The sequence below is a fragment of the Aotus nancymaae genome, unplaced genomic scaffold, assembly GCF_030222135.1.
Source record: "Aotus nancymaae isolate 86718 unplaced genomic scaffold, 86718_ANA_hifiasm-v0.15.2.pri h1tg000210l, whole genome shotgun sequence".
Classification (NCBI taxonomy): Eukaryota; Metazoa; Chordata; class Mammalia; order Primates; family Aotidae; genus Aotus; species Aotus nancymaae.
In genome coordinates, this window is record NW_026988625.1 from 1,809,047 (window position 1) to 1,830,290 (window position 21,244).

Consider the following 21,244-nt stretch of genomic DNA (forward strand, 5'->3'; position numbering starts at 1 on the left):
CCCTTGCAGTGGATATGATGCCGATCCTCAGCCCCTCTTCAGGCCTGGTGCTGTGCTCAGCACCGGTGTGTGTGTGTGTGTGTGTGTGTGTGTGTATGCGGGCATCCACGTGAATGTGTGCAGACATCATGAGGTGTGGTCCCTGCTCTTAGGCAGCTTGCCTTGTGGCTAAAATGAAGCATCCCCTGAAGCAAGGGATGGAAACACAAGCCCCGATGCAGTGGCCTTGTATGGAGTGAGATGGTGGCTCCCTGACCTGGCTTCACTCCAGAACTACCTGGGGTTTCTAGTTGTGCAAATCCCAGGTCCCACCCAGATTATGAGTCTAGTTCTCTGCACGTGGAGCCTGGGAAGGTGTATTTTTAACAAGACTACCCCTCCCCACCCAAGGTACCGCTCATTCACCCAGCCCAGCCGGTGATCTTGGCGTACCCAGGATAGCTGATGGAGCTTGTGCTCCCTGTAAAGCAGGAGACAAAGCCTTCACGAATGGGGCACGTGTGGGAGGGGCAGAGGGAGGAGGGGGTGCTGTTCCCCAGGCAGCAGGGCTCTGGGAGCAGTGGGGCCCTGGGCTCCAGGGTGTCGGGCAGGCACCCTTCTTACTCTACCTCTCTCAGCCTTTGATGGAGATGCTGGCTGCAGTTGGGCTCTGCCTCTGACTAAGGTGGGGAGAAGTGGTGGGTATGGGCTGAAGCCTTGTGGGGCCTCTGAACAGACCCAGGGCCTCTGCCAATCATGACTCTTTGCTTTCAGCTGGACCCACAGGCCCTGCAGGACAGAGACTGGCAGCGCACCGTCATCGCCATGAATGGGGTATGTGTCCATGGGACTCGGCTCCCACTTCCCCCAGAAGGATACGGTGGCCTCTGTTTGTTTCAAATCAGTCAGAGGTGGCTAAGTCTGAGCTGGCACCTGAAAGGGAGCCTGGTTGGAGGAGAGAAGTCCCCCAGAGAGCAGAATCGCCATGCATGGGAATCTTCATTCACTGGCTGGGATGCAGTTGCTGGTCACATCCTGAGCATCCCTCTTCGAACAAAGGTCTCATAGCACCACCAGGACAGGTGGGGCCTCCACTCAGGGACCTGGAGGCTGCCCATGTAAATAGAGACCCCTGATTTGTCTTTAGGTACCCCCGAAAGACTTAGACCTTAAAGCCATGACACACCCAAAAAGGCCTGGGCGTTTATCGTAAAATGTTAATAATTGATGATTCTTGGCTTTCTCTTATATTAATCTCAATACTCTTTCCTACCTAATTTTTATTGTCACTAAGAAAGAGAAAGCCAGGCATAGTGCACCTGTAGTATCAGCTACTCTGGAGGCTGAGGCAGGAGAATCACTGGAGCCCAAGAGTTTGAGTACAGCCTGGGCAACATTGCGAGATCCTCTATCTAAAAAAAAGTAAGCAAGCAAGAGGAGCAGCGGGGATTGTAGGAGGTGGTTCTGCAGAGGCCAGTCCTTGACGCCACCTTTAACAGCCCCGGCTCTTGCTGAAGTAGACTAGTGGCTTCTCTTAGCAGTGGCCCCACCTCACACTGAGACCTCTGCATGCCTTGAGCTTTGAAGTATTTGACAAGATCCCCAGGGGCCCTCGGGACCTCGGATGTGAGAACCAGGAGGATTAGAGGACTGTGCCCCTTCTCCCCACTGTAGCTTGAAGTAAAGCTCTCGGTCAAGTTCACCAGCCGGGAGTTTAGCTTGAAGAGGATGCCATCCCGAAAACAGACAGGGGTCTTCGGAGTCAAGATCGCTGTGGTCACCAAGTGAGTGGGGAGGAACTTGGGCTCATGCACTGAGGGCGCCCGTCCCTTCAGCTGTTTCTGCAGGGAAGAGCGTGTGTGGGTCTCCCTTCTCTGTGTGTGGTTGCTGCATGGTGAGGTCAGGCCCCAGGGAGCAGTTGGTGTGCTCAGCTCCCTCCTGTGTTTACTCCACACCAGCTCAGGAACGTCCTTGCCGCCTTGCTTGGAAGCAGTAGGCTGGCTCCAGGAACTGCCAAGTGCAGGGTTTCTGCCCTCGCTTGGAATTTGTCATGGTCCCGGGTTCCCGTTGAATGGTCATAACCCCTGCTCCTTTGTTATGAGTCAGTTGCCAGGAGAAGCCCGTTTGTGGATTTGAGAGCAGTTGAAAGTACATGAATTCCTCCGAGAATTCATTTGCTTCCCCAGGATGGAATCCGGCTGGGCCCCTGACCTTGCCGATCATGTGGGCCGGGGCCTCCATCAGTCACACCCGGGACACCTTTCTGTGTATAAACACCACTCCTACCCCCAACTGTATGGCAGCCACTTGCGTGGCACTCTGGGAGGGCTCTGGGCATGAGCAGCGAGGACTCCATCAGAAGCTCCCCCAAATGAGCACTGCTAAAGAGGATGGCTTGAGAAACAGCTTTGATGTGCTCCTAAATCCAGTTGAAAACCCAAACTTAAAAAGTTAAGGCCTCAGCACAACACTGTCTTCTAACTTTGAAATATTCGTACTCTAGTTTCCTGTGTGGCGGGCGGTATTGGAATTGTTCGCTGCTAAGACTCAGGAAGAAAGCACTTAGCATCGCAGTACTTGGAGCTCTGGTGCTGAGGCAGCCCTTCATTCATTCGTGCGATGTTTATTAAGGCCAGCAGCAGGGGTCAGGGGTCACAGATTCTCCTCTCACACAGCACATGGGTGGCAGGACCAACATTGGGTCTGATGTCCCAGCTTGGAGCACAGGCTGCTAACCCCAGACCTGGAATCTTTCAGATGCCCTTCCTGTGCTGACTTTATTAGACAGGCCTCCTGGCCTTCCCCCAAAGACCACGTGTGACTCGCAGGGGTTCTGGCTGCTTCAGCCTCTTAGAAAGGTCCTGAGGGAGTGCATGCAGTGAGGACTGAGCTGGCAGAGGGAGGACAGGCACGCACAAGGCTCTGTGTGCAGCCCCAGACCTGGGCACCTTCGTGACCATCCTCACCCCAGCTTCGGGTGTGCAGATAGGGGGCAGGTCTCCTGTGTCACGGTTCAAGCGGGGCTGCCAGGACACAGAACACGCCATCCTCCCGCAGGAGAGAGAGGTCCAAGGTGCCCTACGTCGTGCGCCAGTGCGTGGAGGAGATCGAGCGCCGCGGCATGGAGGAGGTGGGCATCTACCGCGTGTCCGGAGTGGCCACCGACATCCAGGCACTGAAGGCAGCCTTCGACGTCAGTGAGTGTCAGCTTGGGCAGGACGGGAGGGGGTGTGGGCAGCGGTGTCCATGATGAGATCTCACAGTGCTCCACCATGGCCCAGGCATGTCACATCCTTCTCTGTGTCTTTTCTTCATTTACTGTTCTATGATTTTTAAGAAAGACAAGACAAGAGTTGTAGAAGGAGCTTCTGTAAAAGCCAGTTTTTTGTTTTTGTTTTTGTGTTTTTGAGATAGAGTCTCACTCTCTGACCCAGGCAGGAGTGCAATGGCTCGATCTCGCCTCACTGCAACCTCTACCTCCCAGGTTTAAGTGATTCTCCTGCCTCAGCCTCCCAAGTAGCTGGGAATACAGGGGTGCCAGCAACCCCGGCTAACTTTTGTATTTTTAGTAGAGACGGGGTTTCACCGTGTTGGTCAGGCTGATCTCCAACTCCTGACCTCGTGATCCACCCACCTCAGCCTCCCAAAGTGCTGGGATTACAGGCATGAGCCACCACACCCAGCCTGTAGAAGCCAGTTTTTAAACCACCTACCCACCCATGCTGCTTGAAGGTTGGCTAGGGGCTTCCGCGGGGCCTTGGCCTTCTTGCTGTGGGGGTGGACGGGAGTTGCGGAGCCCAGGACTCAGTGTGTTCTGTCCACTGCCCTGTGTGAGGATGCGGCGGGCAGAGGGCACTGATGGACCAGCTCAGGCTGGGGCTGCAGCCTCTCCGCCTCCATCTCACCAGGTTATGAAGGACCTGGACATGCCCCAAATGCCAGGGGAGGGCACTGAGACCCCAGAAGGTCCTTGCCCAGCATCGTCACAGCAACAGGATTTTGTGCCTGTATACCTTTCTCGGGCACACACCACCCACCCTTACCGGGACCTGTAGAATGCCCAGCACCCTTGGGTGGGCCCTGGGGTAGTTTCAGCTCCCTCTGAGGTTCCAGAATGGACCTGGTGTAGTGGGGAGGTAAGCACCAGTGGCTAACTGGGTCCAAAAACAAGATACCAGTTCAAACACTGAAACCCATCAGATTCTCCCACAGCCTTCCTGCTATCAGAAGACACTGGTGCAGGGTGGTTGCTACACAGGGCGGAGTCCCTGATTCCCATGCAGGTTCTGTGTCCTGCCACGCTTGGCTCCTCCTGGCCATCACATCGGGCCAAGCAGGGGAGAGGTCCGGGGATGCACACGCCCCTCCATCAACGCTGCACAGACAGAACCACACACAGCTTTTGGGAGGAGTAAGATAAGCTGCTCACAGCAGGGGAGGGTCCCGCACAGCAGTCAGTGTGGCAGGGACGGTGCGTTAGCCAAGGCAGGGATGGCGGGAGACGCACTCGGGATCCTCAAGGAGGCTGCAGCACTTCCATTCTCTTTCCAGATAACAAGGACGTGTCGGTGATGATGAGCGAGATGGATGTGAACGCCATCGCAGGCACACTGAAGCTCTACTTCCGTGAGCTGCCCGAGCCCCTCTTCACTGACGAGTTCTACCCCAACTTCGCTGAGGGCATTGGTGAGCACTGGAGGCCTTGGCGTCCTGGGAGGCATCTCTTCGTCCATTGCTGCCCTTGGTGGCTGTGAAAAGTGAGGTGTGGGAACCCGAGCTGTGCCACCTCTGCCATAGTCGGTGTTTTAACCAACCTGAGAAAGCAGGGGCCAGAACCCAGCCTGTCCTGAAGCCCTTGCCCATTCTGAGAGGGCTTGCCATCCCTATTCCTGCAGGAGACCAAGAGGGTGAAATGGTCAGCACAGCCGTGCTGTGGGGTCCTAAACTCTGCTGTCCTCCTTTTTGCAGACCAGGGCTGAATGAGGGCGCCCGGGTGCTGTAGCCACAGGTCCTGGGGCTGTCAAGCACGGGTTCAGTCCTGGCCTGACCCTTAGTCACCCTGGAGGCTGATGGCTAAAGTGGAAGGCTGGCGCGTGCGGCCATGTAGCCTTCACATCACCCTTAGGGCAGGTCTGCCTCCCATGCACAGAGGACCTGCTCTCCCAGCCTGCAGGTGCCCCTGTGGTGTCCAGGGTGATGAGGGGGTCTATGTATAGCTGGTGGGGCTGGGGCCCTCCCACCTCCCACCTCCTTGTGTCCCTCCCTCCCTTATTTCATTCCATGCTGAGCCTCCCCTGCCTTAGGCTGTCTGGGGATGGCGTGGCAGCGGGAGTTTCCCAAGCGAGGCTCTGCCCATGGGCGGCTGCTCTCACGCCACCTCCTGCTGCTGTTCTCCGGGTGCTGGTGACCCCTGTGAGGTAGAGAAAATTCCTTCAGGTGGCTCACACCCCACACAGGCACCCTTCACAGGGTCATCACTGGGGACCAGCGCTGTGGGAGTGAGGATAATGAGGGGCCTGGGCTGCTCAGGGACACGAGTCCCGGGTGTTCCATGTGACCACCTCGGGAGAGGGCTCTGGCTCGTTGTGACCCGGAGGAGTAACCCACTGCCTTCTGCAGCTCTTTCAGACCCGGTTGCAAAGGAGAGCTGCATGCTCAACCTGCTGCTGTCCCTGCCGGAGGCCAACCTGCTCACCTTCCTTTTCCTTCTGGACCACCTGAAAAGGTAGCCCAGCTCTCCCGTGGCTGCCCAGGACTCCAGGGTGCCCCACTGCTCGCATCAGACCCCCAGTACCGAGGACCTTTTCTCCCGACCCCTGCCTGCAGTCCCTCACTGCCTCTGGGGACTAGTGCCACTGCCGCCCCCGCCCCAGCCTCTCCTCTTTGCCACTCTTCTCTCTCTGCACTGTGGCCTTAACAAACAGCTCAGAGCTTTCTCCATGTCCACCAGTGCACTTGAACCCCCCAGTTCCCTCCCACCCAGATCATGGAGGAGACATCCCCACCAGCCCAGAGCTGGCCCCTCGTCCTGGGCCACCTAGACCCAGAAATACCAGGGCTGGAGTCAGCTTCCAGCACAGCCAGGGTCGAGGTCGCTCCCTCCCTGAGGACTCCAGCACGGCCCAGCCCTTCCACCTCTCTCCTGTTGGTGGCGTTGAAACAGCCCCCTCTGCTTCGGTCCTCGACAGGGTGGCAGAGAAGGAGGCAGTCAATAAGATGTCCCTGCACAACCTCGCCACGGTCTTTGGCCCCACGCTGCTCCGGCCCTCGGAGAAGGAGAGCAAGCTCCCTGCGAACCCCAGCCAGCCCATCACCATGACCGACAGCTGGTCCTTGGAGGTCATGTCCCAGGTATGGGAAGACAGGCTCCAGCCCATGCCACCCAACCTGACAGAGGTGGCCTCTGCCTGCGCCGCCCTGAGTCCTGACCATCCTCCTACTTGCATTGTACCCGTGGAGGTGGCCAAGATTCAGAGAGAAACTTGCCTAGGTCTGCACGAATGGGAGTCTTATCGGGGGGCTCAGGCCACCTCCTGGTCCTGCTGGTGCACCGTGCTGGGAATTACCACCACCCCGAGTGTTCACCCGTGGTGGCTCATGCCTGTAATCCCAGCACTTTCAGAGGTCACGGCAGGATAACAGAACCCAGGTGTTTGCAAGCATTCTAGGCAACGTAGCAAACTCCATCTCTAGAAAAAATAGAAATATTAGCCAGGCATTGTGACATACACCTATAGTCCAGGCTACCGGGGAGGCTGACATAGGAGGATCGCTTGAGCCCAGGGGTTAGAGGCTGCAGTGATCCATGATGGAGCCACTGTCCTCCAGCCTGGGTGACAGAGCAAGGCCCTGTGCGGCTCTGAAATAAAACCATCCCCCTCAGTCACGCCTTGTGAGGACCCCACCCCACCCCCGTCTCACTGTAAGGGGTTCATGACACCAGCAGGGGCCTCAGCTCCTGGGCTGGACTTGGGGGCTTGGGCCCCAAAGACCTCCCCACCAGCAGCTGTGCTCTGAGCTGCTCTCACTTCCCCACTCTGTCTGGGCAGGTCCAGGTGCTGCTGTACTTCCTGCAGCTGGAGGCCATCCCTGCCCCGGACAGCAAGAGACAGAGCATCCTGTTCTCCACTGAAGTCTAAAGACCCCCGTCCATCTCCAGGAAGATACATGGCCTGGAAACCTCTGGTTAATGGGGCCATCTGTAGAGCGGGAATTCACCCTTCCTGATGTGTCCTTGGGCCACCCCCAAGCGGCGGGCCATCTGCCAAGAGACAGCCACCCAAAGCAGGAGGACAGCTGGCCTGGGGAGATCCCAGCCAGGCCTGGGAGCCCCAGGCAGGCCTCAGACGGTGGTTTTTGCACACGGCCACCCGAGGGCGCCCCAAGCCAGTGCATCTCAGAGTCCAGGCCTGGCCCTGGGGGACAGGGTGAAGGGAGTGGTTTTTATGAACTTAACTGATCAGAGTTTAAAAGATTTCTACTGGATCACGTGTCAAGATGCGCCCTCTCCGGGGAGAAGGGAGCATGGCCGGATTCCCTCACTGTTGTATCTTGAATAAACGCTGCTGCTTCATCCTGTGGGGCCACGGCCCTGTCCCTGTGTGGGTGGGGCCTCTCCCATTTCCCTGACTAGAAACCACACTCCATTTAGAGCAGGGTTTGAGAGGCTAAGTCGGCACTGAGCAGCGTTATGACTCCATTCAGGGCTTTCTTCTTTTCTCTCCAGAAGGATTTTTTGCAGAAATGGGTCTTTGTTGCCCTGTTTGTCCTCCTTGGATGGCAGCTCCAGGAGGCCTGTGAAATGTTGGGGGACTGGACCCCTGGGGAGTCCCAGGCTACGCACTTTAGGGTTCGTCCTCCGGGGAGCGGTACCTCGTCCCCCCATCCTGACTGCCCTCGTGGTGCACGCTCTCCTGTTTGGCTTCCACAGGCCAGGACTTCCCTGGCTTCTCCCTGCCCCAAGTGTCCCCCGCACAGGTGGCTACGTTTCCGTTCTCAGCTCAGAGGACGTGCTCAACTTTTGTAAAAGTCTCCACTGGGTGGCAGCAGCTTGCTGATGACTTGTTTTAAAACTTTGATCTGAAATAGTCTTTTGATACTTGAATATTTTTAAGTTTTATACATAGTTTCTAATTTTTTTCCTAACAGATTCCAATACCTAATAAGATGCTAGAATGTATTCCGTGGACAATCCGTGTCCTGGCTGCATTTTGTCTTCCTCTAAGCGCCTGACTCCGCTGCTCTCAGGAGTGGCTTCTGAGGTCTCTGGAGAACAGGATACATGGAGAGCTAGGAAGGAAGCAGGCCTAGGGACTGGGGGCTCCCTCCCAGAGCAGGTGGAGGCTCAGGACCACCCGCCGCCCCCTCTGTCGGCACGTGCATGGGAGTCCAGGCATTCTTTGCAACCCCACCTGACCAGCTTGCTAAAAGAAAACACAAGTGTAGAGGCTGCCACATATTTGCAAGAAATAAACCCATAAACAATTGCACCACTTTTTTAGAAAGAGGTTTGGGGCAGGGAAAGGGGAGAAGGGACCCGAAGCCGAGAGCTGAGTTTCCAGAGAACCCTTCAGGAGAAGAGGATGCATCTGCCCAGAGGAGGGAAGTGGGATCGCACTCAGGAAAGCGTGTGGGGTCCCAGGATGACACCAGCACCCAGCGTGGCTCTGTCCGGCAACCTCTCCCAAGGTCGGAGGAGTGAGTGTCCCCTGTGTGTAGATGGGCAGCTCCTGCTGAGCCCGCAGCACCTCAGGGAGCCTGACCGCAGGGCTGTGTGCCTCACACTTCTCTGCTTGTGGACCTGGTGAGTCTGGGAGCGGAAAACAGAGCCACAGGAAGGTTTTCTGTCTGCGTCTGTGTGTGGTGTGGATTTAGTTGTGCTTTATTCTTGCTGGGAGGGCACAACCACCGTTTGCAACAAGAGTCACCCTGGTGGGTGGGGAAGACAGATCAGGAGCCTCTCTGCCCTCTGTACCTTCCTGGGTCCGGTGGGCTCCCCTGTCCTGGCTTCCGTCTCTGTCTGTCTCCACGACCCTCCAGCCCTGCAAGGGAACACATGTGGCTTAGAAAAGCCAAATCCAGCCCTGGTCTCTGTCTCCTCTTGTCTCATGATGTGCATCTGCCGCCTTGAAACTGGAAAGCAATCTATCGATGTCTGTGCCAATTCTCGTCTCCCCTCTACCTGCGTCCCCATGCGACTTTTATATGTAGGATGTGTGTTCTCTAATGATGGGATGACCACACTTTCCATGTTCTAAAAGGGATCCTCCCCCACTGGGTTCCAGGAGTGATGATGGCTTTAGGACTTGAGGTGTGTCACTTACCTGCCTCCTGGCTCAAAAGCCTGTGCAGAGGCAAAGCTGGTGCGGGGCTGGGAAATGCAGCATTCTCCAGGACGGGACCCAGCTCTCCCCCCGCAACGCAGGCAAAGGCCTGGACGCCAGTGTGACCTCCCACAAGGCGTGGCTGCCAGACTCCCTGACCGGAAGTGATGCTTTTTTGCCTCAGGCCCTGGGTTTGAAGCAGCCTCGCTTTCTCTCTGTAAGTGGCTGGCGTCTAAGCAGCAGCAGTAGGAGCTCGGCCACCTACACAGCAGCGTGGGGGCAAGAACTGCCGACACTTTCATTAAAGTCCTGACACGACCTGCGTGCTTGTTGATTCCATCATCAGCGCCGCTGGGTGGAACCCCTGAGCCGGTGGGGTGGGGGCTGGAAAACGCAGGTGCAGTGATGGGCTGGGTGCCCAGGAGGCCTCAGTGCTCAATCAGGCCAAGGTGGCCAAGCACAGGCCACAGGGAAGGCAGGCCTGGGGGGGTGTGGGTCAGCACAGGCAGGGGCCGGCTGGACAGCATCAGGACGCTGGAGCAGCAGCAGTAACTCCACTGAGTCGGGCAGTCTGATTAGGGCAGGGACCGCTGTTGCTTTGCTGGAGAGAGACAATCCCCCCTTGGGGGAGGCTTTTCTGCCCCTTCAGGTGGGTCCGGGACAGACCGCTGCCAGGATGACCCGGCTGGTGTTCCTTTGCTGTGCTGGGCCCTGGGACAGGGAGGACTCCCGCCACGCACAGCCTGGGCCCGGGTTCTTACCTGCGGCCACTGCTCTGCTACGAGCCCCTGGTCTCGGGTGGTTTCTGCTTGCTCTGGGGTTTGGTGTTGCTGCCGAGTCCAGCCTTTCCACCTCCTGTGTGTGGGCCCTGGGTATTCTCAGCCACCTATCGTCTTGCCCTCAGAAGCCTGTCCAGCTTACAGGAGAGCTGCCATGGGCTGGAGATGGGCGTGCAGCCTGGGTCCTACTTGGGTGAGTGCAGCTCGAGGAGACCCGGCCACATCTACTGCGCCACAGGTTTACCCTCAGCACTGTCCACATCAGCTGTCAGCCTGAGCCTCCCCAGGAGAGCAAGGCTCACGCGGCAAAGCCTACCGTGGCCAATGAGGTTGCTGAGCCCAGCCAGGACCTTTCTCAGGCTCCCAGGAGGTGCCTCTGTTCCTGAGCTGCCTGGTCAGCTCTCTCGGGGTGAGAGGGGCTTGTCACACGGGCCCCTGCCTGCAGTGTGACCCTTCTCAGCTTCTCTCAACAGCCCTGTTTATAGAGCGTCACCACCACCAGGGAGCAGGACGATTCATTTCGCCCCAAATCTGAGTTCATTCCACCTTGAAGAGACTTCCTCAGCCAATCTCTCTACTTGATAGCTGGGGAAACCAAGGCACACAGAGCACCCCCAGCTCACTTGGGGTCTCAGAGCCGATCCATGAGCAGAGGCTGAGATCCTGGAAGCTTGTTCTCCAGCCTCCCCACAAGCTCACTCCCTTTCTGCTGGACAAGATGGGACATGCCCTCGACCAGCAGCCCTGGCCTGTACATGGCTGTGCTCATGCAGGCACTCAGACTGAGATAACCAGGCAGCATGTATTTTAAACCGCCCCCCCTTTTGTTTTTCTGAGATGGCGTCTCACTCTGTCACCCAGGCTCTAGTGCAGTGGCACAACCTTGGCTCACTGCAACCTCTGCCTACCGGGTTAAACTGATTCTCCTGCCTCGGCCTTCAAGTAGCTGGGACTACACGCTCACGCCACCACACCTGGCTAATTTCTGTGTTTTTAGTAGAGATGGGGTTTCCTTATGTTGGCCAGGGTGGTGTCGAACTCCTGACCTCAGGTGATCTGCCTGCCCTGGCCTCCCAATGTGATGGGATTACAGGCGTGAGTCACTGCATCATTTAAACCTAGTGAGAGACAGGGCGCAGTGGCTCACACCTGTAATCATCATAATTTGAGAGGACAAGGCAGACAGATCACCTGAGGTCGGGAGTTGGAGACCAGCCTGACCAATATCGTGAAACCCCGTCTTACAAAAAGAATAAAAAATTGTCCCTGCATGGTGTCACACCTGTAGTCCCAGTTACTCAGGAGGCTGAAGCATGAGAATCACTTGAACCCCGGAGGCAGAGACTGCAGTGAGCTGAAATGGTGCCACTGCACTCCAGCCTAAGTGACAGAGGGAGACCCTGTCTCTAAATAAATAAACAAATATGGCCAGGTGTGGTGGCTCACCCATGTAATCCCAACACTTTGGGAGGCCAAGGAGGGTGGATCACAAGGGCAGGAGTTCAAGACCAGCCCGGCCAAGATGGTGAAACCCCATCACCACTAAACATACAAAAATTGGCTACATACAGTGGCAGGCGCCCGTAACCCCAGCTGCTCAGGATGCTGAGGCAGGAAAGTCGCTTGAACCGAGGAGGCGGAGGTTGCAGTGAGTCTAGAATGCACCACTGCACTGTAGCCTGGCCCACTGAGCAAGACTCCCTACCAAATTAATTAATTAATTAATTAATTAATTAACGTACACCTGTAATCCCAGCACTTTGGAAGGCTGAGGCAAACATATCACTTGAGGTCAGGAGTTCGAGACCAACCTGACCAATATAGCAAAACCAGGTCTCTAGTAAAAATACAAAAATTAGCTGGGGAGTTCTGGCGTGTGGCTACTGTCCCGGAAACTCGGGAGGCTGAGACAGGAGAATTACTTGAACCCAGGAGCCGAGGTTGCATTGAGCCGAGATCCCGCCACTATGCTTCAGCCTGGGTGACAGAGTGAGACTCTGTCTCAAAAGAAATACATAAATGTCAAACAACCATCTATGTCTGAGGCCCTGGTAAAAATAAATAAATAAATAATAAATAAATAAAGGCAGATTGCGCAGTCGTGTAGCAGAAGCGTGCTGGTCCTTTCCATGTGGTGAAGGCAGAGTTTATACAGAAGCCTCACAAGATCTTTTATAGCCACCCCTGAAAGAAAGCCGTGATTGCCTCCATAGAAGCAGTACACGGACTAATGCACAGGCTCTCCCACACAGCTCTGGAAAGATCAACAGAAAACAGGGAATGACACGCTCAGCCCTTGAGGCCAAAATGCCCTTCCCCAGAGCAGATGCCACAAGACAAGACAGGGAGCAGGATCGGGTTGGAGGTCACTTCTGGGAGGGGGAGCACGGTCACACCTGGGGCAAGGGTGGAAGAGCTTGGGCGTTCTCACTGGGAAAGAAGAGAGCTGGTCTGCGATGCCCAGCTGACAGGCAGAGCCTTGCATAACCCAAGTCACGGAAACAAGGACATCGAATTATCTTCGTCTGATGAAGATGTGATCCTGGATTTAGAAACACGTAAAGGCTCCACCAGAAATCTCCTAGACTTGATAAATAAGTAAATACAGTTATTAGCAGGATAAAGAATCAACATAGAAAAGTCAGCATTTCTATACACCGATAATGGTCTAACTGGGAAAGAAATTAAGAAGGCAATCCCGTTTACAATAGCAACAAAATGAGAGACGTTATGCCACAGAATGAATTTTACCGAGGAGGTACGAGATTTCTACGAGGAAAACTACAAAACATTGATGAAAAAGTTTAAGAGGACACAGAGAAATGGACAATCATCCCATGCTCATGGATGGAAGGAATTCGGAGCGTTAAAACGACCATACTGCCCAAAGCAGTCTAGAGACTCCATACAACCCCTACCAAGATACCAATGTCGTCACTCACAGAACTGGGAAATCCTGCAATTCATATGGAACCAAAAAAGAGCTCAAAGACCCAAAGTCATCCTCAGCAAATAGAAAACAAACAAACAAACAAACAAACAAACAAACTAGAGGCATCCCATTTTACTACAAATTAGAACAACAAAATTTTTGACAAGTGAGTGGTAACTGAAACAGCGTGATCACAGCATGAAAATAGACACATAGCTCAATGGGACAGACACATGAGAGAGCCCAGAAAGACAGCCATATATTCAGACAGCCAATTGATCTTCAACAGAGCCACCAGAAACACACTTAGAGGAAAGGAGGCCCTCTTCAATGAATGGCACTGGGAGGGCTGGATAACTGCATGCAGAAGAATGAAACTGGACCCCTATCTCTCACCATATGCAAACATCACCTCCGGCTACATCCAAGACTTGAATGTAAGATATGAAACTACAAAAATGTTAGAAGAAAACCTAGAGAAAACTCTTCTGGACTTCGCTCTAGGCAAGGAATCGGTGAGGAAGATCTCAAAAGCCTGACCTTAAGAAGGATGAGCTGGAGGATGGCCCAGCGGACCTGTGTCCAGCAGAACCCTGGACAGCAAACGAAGAAGCCTTAAAGGCCAGGTTCCTCCTTGCTGTGCCCACGTGGGAAGTGGGGTTGCCAGGGTCAGAAGCTGGCCCAGACATGCACCTCAAGCCTGACTTGTTTTGCAGTGGCACTGAGTCCCCGCCTTGCAATTGGGGGTGACTGCTTAAATGGTCCCCCAGAAATATGATGGAAAGGAAAGACAGAAATGCCAGCCAATAGAATCGCTCCTCGTGTTGCTTCCCCCGGTCACCATGTGGGTGCTCTGCCTGGTTGGGGGTCCCCTGGTGTTCAGGCCCCCTCATACCCAATTGCTGGGTGTGGTGCTCAGGGCCTTTCTCTTTGCCACTTTGCTGCTGAGGGATCCATTTCTGGAACTCAGAGCTGGGGCTGCCTCTCTGCTCCCCAGGCCCATTTGTGTTGCAGAAACCACCAACCTCGAGGGGGCTGGGCCCCTGCTTTCAACCGTTAGCGGGGCCGCCTAGTTTTGGCAGAGGCACCGTGTGAGGAGGCAGCATGCACCTCACAGACAGAGGCAGCGGATGCCTCAGGAAGGGACCCAGCTGAGCCAGCAGCCCAGACCGACTTGCTTCTGGCGGGGGGACTCGAGCTGCAAGTGGTGGGTAATGAATGAGACCCCTGCAGCTGAGTGTGCTGTGGTGCCCTGGGCTGGCTGTCTTGGAGCAGATGAGGCTGGGGCTGCAGCTGGAGCTGCCAGATCGGAAGACAAAAGAGAGCGCTTCAAGGTGCGGGTTCCCGGCTGCTGCCCATGAAGGACCGCAGGTTTGGGCTGGGCGGTGGCTGCAGCGGTAACAGGGAGTTTCAGTACTGGGCTGGGACCACAGACCCTTCATCCTGCCGGGCTGCTGGTGTCCTTTCCTGAGTCTGTGCTGTGCCTGAGGGGCATCAGATGGGCCTGAGGAGATTGGAGGAAGCTGACACTGGAGCCAGCAGGAGGCCCCAGAAAGAGAGGCTGGGAAAAGGGACAGGTATCTAAGGGGGTAACCTCAGAGTCACTTGCCGCCTTGGGTGCCAGGTTAGCAGATGTGCTGGCTGCAGAACTGGAACCAGATCCAGATACAGCGATCTGCAGACCAGGAGAGAGAGGGTCAGTGGAAACAAGGGGTCCCTGTGTGAAGGGGACAGGGAAATGCACACACGTTGCGGTTGGGGATTTCATCCTTTTGCTGCCGGGAGAGGCAGGAAAGGCGGACTGGGCACCTGCTGCAGCTGTGGCTGAGGCCCAGGGATGTGAGGGGCCTCTTTGCCCTCCATTCGGTGGGGCCCCCCACATGGGGTCCCAAGTAGAAGGGGTAAGGGCCCCTGCGGCTGCTGCAGCAGCAGCACAAGTGCCAGGCCTTGGGCTTCTCAGGCTGCAGTCCACACTTGGAGCTGGGAAGGGGGCAGGAATCAGCGAGGTGACCTGGGCTGTGTCCCGGGAGTGTGAAGAGGTGTCAGGAAGGGGATCTTAGGAGGCGCGGCGCTTCCTCCCAGACACGGCAGGTGTAGAGGGGGCCCCTGCAGCAGATGCTAGGAGGGACACGCGGCCCAGGTACTGTTGGGACATGTGAGTCCCCGGATGTGCATCCATGCTGGGTGCTTTAGGGACAGCAGGCGGAGAAGAAGTCCCTGTTGCAGGTGAGGGCAAAGCTTGGGAAGGCCGTGGGGCTCTACAGTCTGAGACGGCCTTGGCCTCACCCTGCAGTGCACTATTAATGCGCCGGAGTGCCGCCTCCTTCTCCAGGTCCAGGTCTTCAGCAGTGACCCGGAACCCCAGCCGTAAGGGAGATGGCAGCTTCAGAGGCGCCCCTCGCCTGCGTGGCAGCAGAGGAAACTTTCTTCTACGAGGCCTAGACTCCTGAGATGTGGGGGAGCCATTCCTGGGGGCCAATTTCTCCCCTGGTGGTGCCTCTGCTGCCTTTTCACCCTGGGTGTGAATGACAGCCTGAGAGACAGCCTGAGAGTTGTCCTCACTCACTGTCTCTGAGGAACTGAGGGTCACATGGCAGTGGGATGAGTCTGGCCCCCTCCTCCTCTTTAGCCACGGGAAGCCTCCCGTGGAGCTGTAGGAGCTGGAAATGGCATTTCTTTTTGGGCCAGGGCTCATCCCAGAAGGCTGGGATGTCTTGTGACATGTGACTCCTGACACGGTCACATGGCAGTGGGATGAGTCTGGCCCCCTCTTCCTCTTTAGCCACGGGAAGCCTCCCGTGGAGCTGTAGGAGCTGGAAATGGCATTCCTTTTGGGACAGGGGCTCATCCTGCAAGGCTGGGATCTCTGGTCCTGTCTGCCTTCTGACCTCTGGGCATGGAGGTCTCTCTGCCGAGGCCCGGGCCTGGGCACTAAGGGCAAGGGGTCTCCATTATCCGGTACGGGCCTAAATGCAGACCGTGAATCCCTGGTGCCCTCAGGGCCCCTTTGGACATGGTCAGTATTCTGTTGGACTCTGGGGTCCTCGTCCTGCTCAGCCATCGCTGCCTCACTCTCCCTTTGTAACTCTCAACAGGATCTCCTCCGGACAGGAGTCTGGGCCACAGCTGGGTGTTGTGGGCCCCAAAGGGGTGACTCCCTGCTCCTGGACCCCACAGAGAGTTTTGTGTGGAATTGGAATCTCGCTGTGGTACCTGTGCATCCAAATTGAAGGCAGAGGCAGGATCGCTGGAAAACCTTCTTGAAGTTGTTTGGACACACTGCTGATTCCAAGTGTCCGGGCCCTTGTCGGATGACCTGCCACTCCACCCAGGGGCAGGAGCAAGGAGGAGATCCCACAAGCAAAGTCAACGGAGGGATGGGGAGAGCGGGCTCAAGGCAACTGAGCCCTACTGGCAGGTCCCCGACACTCGGGCCGGGACAGGGATAAGGGGCACAGAGTGCCCAGGTAGCCCCTTCTGGGAGCAGCGGGGAACTTTCTGATTCTTAAACTCTCGAGAGCCAGGCTCTGAGCGTCCTCCTCTAGCTGCCAACGCGGCTAACGACTAAGCGAGCGGTTTCTCCTGTTGCCGGGCAACGCATCCTTCTAACGTGCGCGAGTGGGGGCGCGTGCAAAAACGGGCGCAAGTGAGAGATCCGCGCCAGAAGGGCGACCTTCACGGATTCGCGCGACAAGGTATGCGCGCCAGGCACCTGCTGACAATGCGGTGGGGGGAGAGGTGCAAACTATGCGCGCGAGGCACGGGCTGGCAACTGTGGGAAAATGGACAGGCCGGCGCACAAGGCGCCTGCTGGCAACCGTGGGAAAATGGAGGGGCCGGCGCAAAAGGCGCCTGCTGGCAACCGTGGGAAAATGGAGGGGCCGACACACAAGGCGCCGGCTGGCAAGCGTGGGAAAATGGAGGGGCCGGCGCAAAAGGCGCCTGCTGGCAACCGTGGGAAAATGGAGGGACTGGCGCACCAGGCGCCTGCTGGCAACCGTGGGAAAATGGAGGGGCCGACACACAAGGCGCCGGCTGGCAAGCGTGGGAAAATGGAGGGGCCGGCGCAAAAGGCGCCTGCTGGCAACCGTGGGAAAATGGAGGGACTGGCGCACAAGGCGCCTGCTGGCAACCGTGGGAAAATGGAGGGGCCGACACACAAGGCGAATGCTGGCAAGCGTGCGATAATGGAGGGGACGGCGCACAAGGCACCTGCTGGCAACCGCGGGAAAACGGAGGGCCCGGAGCGGGGCGCGCGAAATAGGTACTGGAGGGAGAGGCACGCGCACAAAGCACGCGAGACATTAACCGTTAGGTGCGGCAAGGTATGCGCACAAGGCACCTGCTGGCAACGGCGGGGAGGGGTCAAGGTGTGCGCGGGAGGCACCTGCTGGCAATGGCGGGGGAGGGGGCAACGTATGCGCACAAGACGCCTGCTGGCAATGGCGGGGAGGGGTGAAAGTGTGCGCGCGAGGCACCTGCTGGCAATGGCGGCGGAGGAGGCAATGTATGGGCACAAAGCACCTGCTGGCCATGGCGGGGAGGGGACAAGGTGTGCGCGAGAGGCGCCCGCTGGCAATGGCGGCGGAGGGGGCGATGTACGGGCACGAGGCACCTGCTGGCAACTGCGGGACAGGGGGCGCGGTGGTAGGGTGGGGGGGCAGCGCAGGTATAGGTACTGGATGAGAGGCCAGCAAAAAAGACCCGGAACCCTAACGAACTGGCATGGCAAGACACGGGCACAAGGCACCTGCTGGCAACCGTGGGAAAATGGAGGGACTGGCAAACAAGGCGCCTGCTGGCAACCGTGGGAAAATGGAGGCGCCGGCGCACAAGGCGCCTGCTGGCAACCGTGGGAAAATGGAGGGGCCGGCGCACAAGGCACCTGCTGGCAAACGCGGGAAACTGGAGGGGCCGGGGCGGGGCGCGCGAAATAGATACTGGAGGGAGAGGCACGCGCACAAAGCACGGGAGACATTAACGGTTCGGTGCGGCAAGGCATGCGCACAAGGCATCTGCTGGCAATGGCGGGGAGGGGTCAAGGTGTGCGCATGAGGCGCCCGCTCGCAATGGCGGGGGAGGGGGCAACGTATGCGCACAAGGCACCTGCGGGCAATGGCGGGGAGGGGTGAAGGTGTGTGCGCGAGGCGCCTGCTGGCAATGGCGGCGGACGGGGCGATGTACGGGCACGAGGCACCGGCTGGCAACTGTGGGACAGGGGACGCGGTGGTAGGGTGGGGGGCAGCGCAGGTATAGGTACTGGATGAAAGGCCAGCACAAAACACCTGAAACCCTAACGAACTGGCATGGCAAGACACGGGCACAAGGCACCTGCTGGCAACCGTGGCAAAATGGAGGGACTGGCGCACCAGGCGCCTACTGGCAACCGTGGGAAAATGGAGGGACTGGCGCACAAGGCGCCTGCTGGCAACCGTGGGAAAATGGAGGGGCCGGCGCAAAAGGCGCCTGCTGGCAACCGTGGGAAAATGGAGGGACTGGCGCACCAGGCGCCTGCTGGCAACCGTGGGAAAATGGAGGGGCCGACACACAAGGCGCCGGCTGGCAAGCGTGGGAAAATGGAGGGGCCGGCGCAAAAGGGGCCTGCTGGCAACCGTGGGAAAATCGAGGGACTGGCGCACAAGGCGCCTGCTGGCAACCGTGGGAAAATGGAGGGGCCGACACACAAGGCGAATGCTGGCAAGCGTGCGATAATGGAGGGGACGGCGCACAAGGCACCTGCTGGCAACCGCGGGAAAACGGAGGGCCCGGAGCGGGGCGCGCGAAATAGGTACTGGAGGGAGAGGCACGCGCACAAAGCACGCGAGACATTAACCGTTAGGTGCGGCAAGGTATGCGCACAAGGCACCTGCTGGCAACGGCGGGGAGGGGTCAAGGTGTGCGCGGGAGGCACCTGCTGGCAATGGCGGGGGAGGGGGCAACGTATGCGCACAAGACGCCTGCTGGCAATGGCGGGGAGGGGTGAAAGTGTGCGCGCGAGGCACCTGCTGGCAATGGCGGCGGAGGAGGCAATGTATGGGCACAAAGCACCTGCTGGCCATGGCGGGGAGGGGACAAGGTGTGCGCGAGAGGCGCCCGCTGGCAATGGCGGCGGAGGGGGCGATGTACGGGCACGAGGCACCTGCTGGCAACTGCGGGACAGGGGGCGCGGTGGTAGGGTGGGGGGCAGCGCAGGTATAGGTACTGGATGAGAGGCCAGCAAAAAAGACCCGGAACCCTAACGAACTGGCATGGCAAGACACGGGCACAAGGCACCTGCTGGCAACCGTGGGAAAATGGAGGGACTGGCAAACAAGGCGCCTGCTGGCAACCGTGGGAAAATGGAGGCGCCGGCGCACAAGGCGCCTGCTGGCAACCGTGGGAAAATGGAGGGGCCGGCGCACAAGGCACCTGCTGGCAAACGCGGGAAACTGGAGGGGCCGGGGCGGGGCGCGCGAAATAGATACTGGAGGGAGAGGCACGCGCACAAAGCACGGGAGACATTAACGGTTCGGTGCGGCAAGGCATGCGCACAAGGCATCTGCTGGCAATGGCGGGGAGGGGTCAAGGTGTGCGCATGAGGCGCCCGCTCGCAATGGCGGGGGAGGGGGCAACGTATGCGCACAAAGCACCTGCGGGCAATGGCGGGGAGGGGTCAAGGTGTGCGCGCGAGGCGCCTACTGGCAATGGTGGCAGATGGGGCTACGTACGGACACGAGGCACCTGCTGGCAACTGCGGGATTGGGGGCGCGTTGGGGTGTGGGGGGGCAGCGCGCGCAATCGATACTGGAGGAGAGGGGAGCACAAAGGACCCAGAACCTTAAGGAACTGGCGTGGCAAGACGCGCGCGCAAGGCACCTGCTGGCAACCACGGGAAAATGGAGGGGCCAGCGCACAAGGCACCTGCTGGCGACCACGGGAAAATGCAAGGGCGGGGGCGGGGCGCGAGAAATTGGTACTGGAGGGAGAGGCACGCGCACAGAGGTTGCGAGACCGTAACGGATCCGTACAGCAAGGTATGCTCACAAGGCACCTGCTGGCAATGGCGAGGAGGGTTCAAGGTGTGTGCGCGGGGCGCCTGCTGGCAATGGCGATGGAGGAGGCAATGTATGGGCACGAGGCACCTGCTGGCAATGGCGGGGGAGGGGGAAACATATGCGCACAAGGCGCCTGCTGGCAACCGTGGAAAAATGGAGTGGCCGGGGCTGGGCGCGCGAAATAGGTACTGGAGGGAGAGACGCGCGCACTACGGACTTGGGACCTTAATGAACTGGTGCTGCAAGGTACGTGCACAAGGCACCTGCTGACAACTGTGGGATTGGGGTCGCGGTGGTGGTGTGGGAGGGCACCATCTTGGACAGGCTGGTCTCGAAGTCCTGACCTCCAAGTTATCTGCCTGCCTCGGCCTCCCAAAGTGCTAGAATTTCGGGTATGAGCCACCGCATCTGTCCCCATTTTCATATTTTAATCATATTAGAATTATATATAAATAGGGGCCGGGCGCGATGGCTCAAGCCTGTAATCCCAGCACTTTGGGGGGCCGTGGCGGGTGGATCACAAGGTCAAGAGATCGAGACCATCTTGGTCAACATCGTGAAACCCCGTCTCTATTAAAAAAATACAAAAAATTAGCTGGGCATAGTGGCGCGAGCCTGTAATCCCAACTTCTCAGGAGGCTGAGGCAGGAGAATTGCCTGAACCCAGGAGGCAGAGGTTGTGGTGAGCTGAGATCACGCCATTTCGCTCCAGCCTGGGTAACAAGAGCGAAATTCCGTCTCAAAAAAAAAAAGAAGAAGAAGAATTATATATAAATAATTCCTCATCTTTTGTATGATATCATAATTCTTGCTATGTATGTGATAATTTTTCATTTCCAGTTGGTTCCAAACCTTAGAAAGGAAATATGAAACAATAAAATGGCAAGAGAGAGAAATAGTAGTAACCTTTGACATTGAGGTACACCTTCAAAATGTTATAAATGCTATGTACTGTAAAGTACAGAAAAAAATACACTCTTTCCTGGGCACCAAGGAAATCAAAGTGCATCTGTTTTGCTAGGATTTACAAAAAATGAAAAAGTGTGTAAAAATTTCATTAATCATAAATATTATTTGGATATAAAATTGAGTCTTGGATAAAACAAACAGCCTGTGATTTATTGGAACTTGAAATATCCTTTATTTCTTCTGTACTTTCCAATAAAAATCTTAGAAAGACATGTTATTGTCTAGTTT

At 57.0% G+C, this 21,244-nt stretch overlaps 1 protein-coding gene across 1 annotated transcript in view; it reads left to right on the forward strand.

The window, feature by feature from the left end:
- BCR (BCR activator of RhoGEF and GTPase) overlaps window positions 1-7,561 on the forward strand; it is a 132,565-nt gene extending 125,004 nt beyond the window's left edge. Inside the window, exons 17-23 of the mRNA XM_064371896.1 lie at window positions 754-813; window positions 1,654-1,763; window positions 3,037-3,176; window positions 4,531-4,665; window positions 5,599-5,704; window positions 6,168-6,330; window positions 7,029-7,561. Of these exons, the coding sequence (XP_064227966.1) occupies window positions 754-813; window positions 1,654-1,763; window positions 3,037-3,176; window positions 4,531-4,665; window positions 5,599-5,704; window positions 6,168-6,330; window positions 7,029-7,118 (804 nt within the window). The 3' untranslated portion in view covers window positions 7,119-7,561. The remainder of the gene's footprint in view (window positions 1-753; window positions 814-1,653; window positions 1,764-3,036; window positions 3,177-4,530; window positions 4,666-5,598; window positions 5,705-6,167; window positions 6,331-7,028) is intronic.
- Window positions 7,562-21,244: the final 13,683 nt, after the last annotated feature.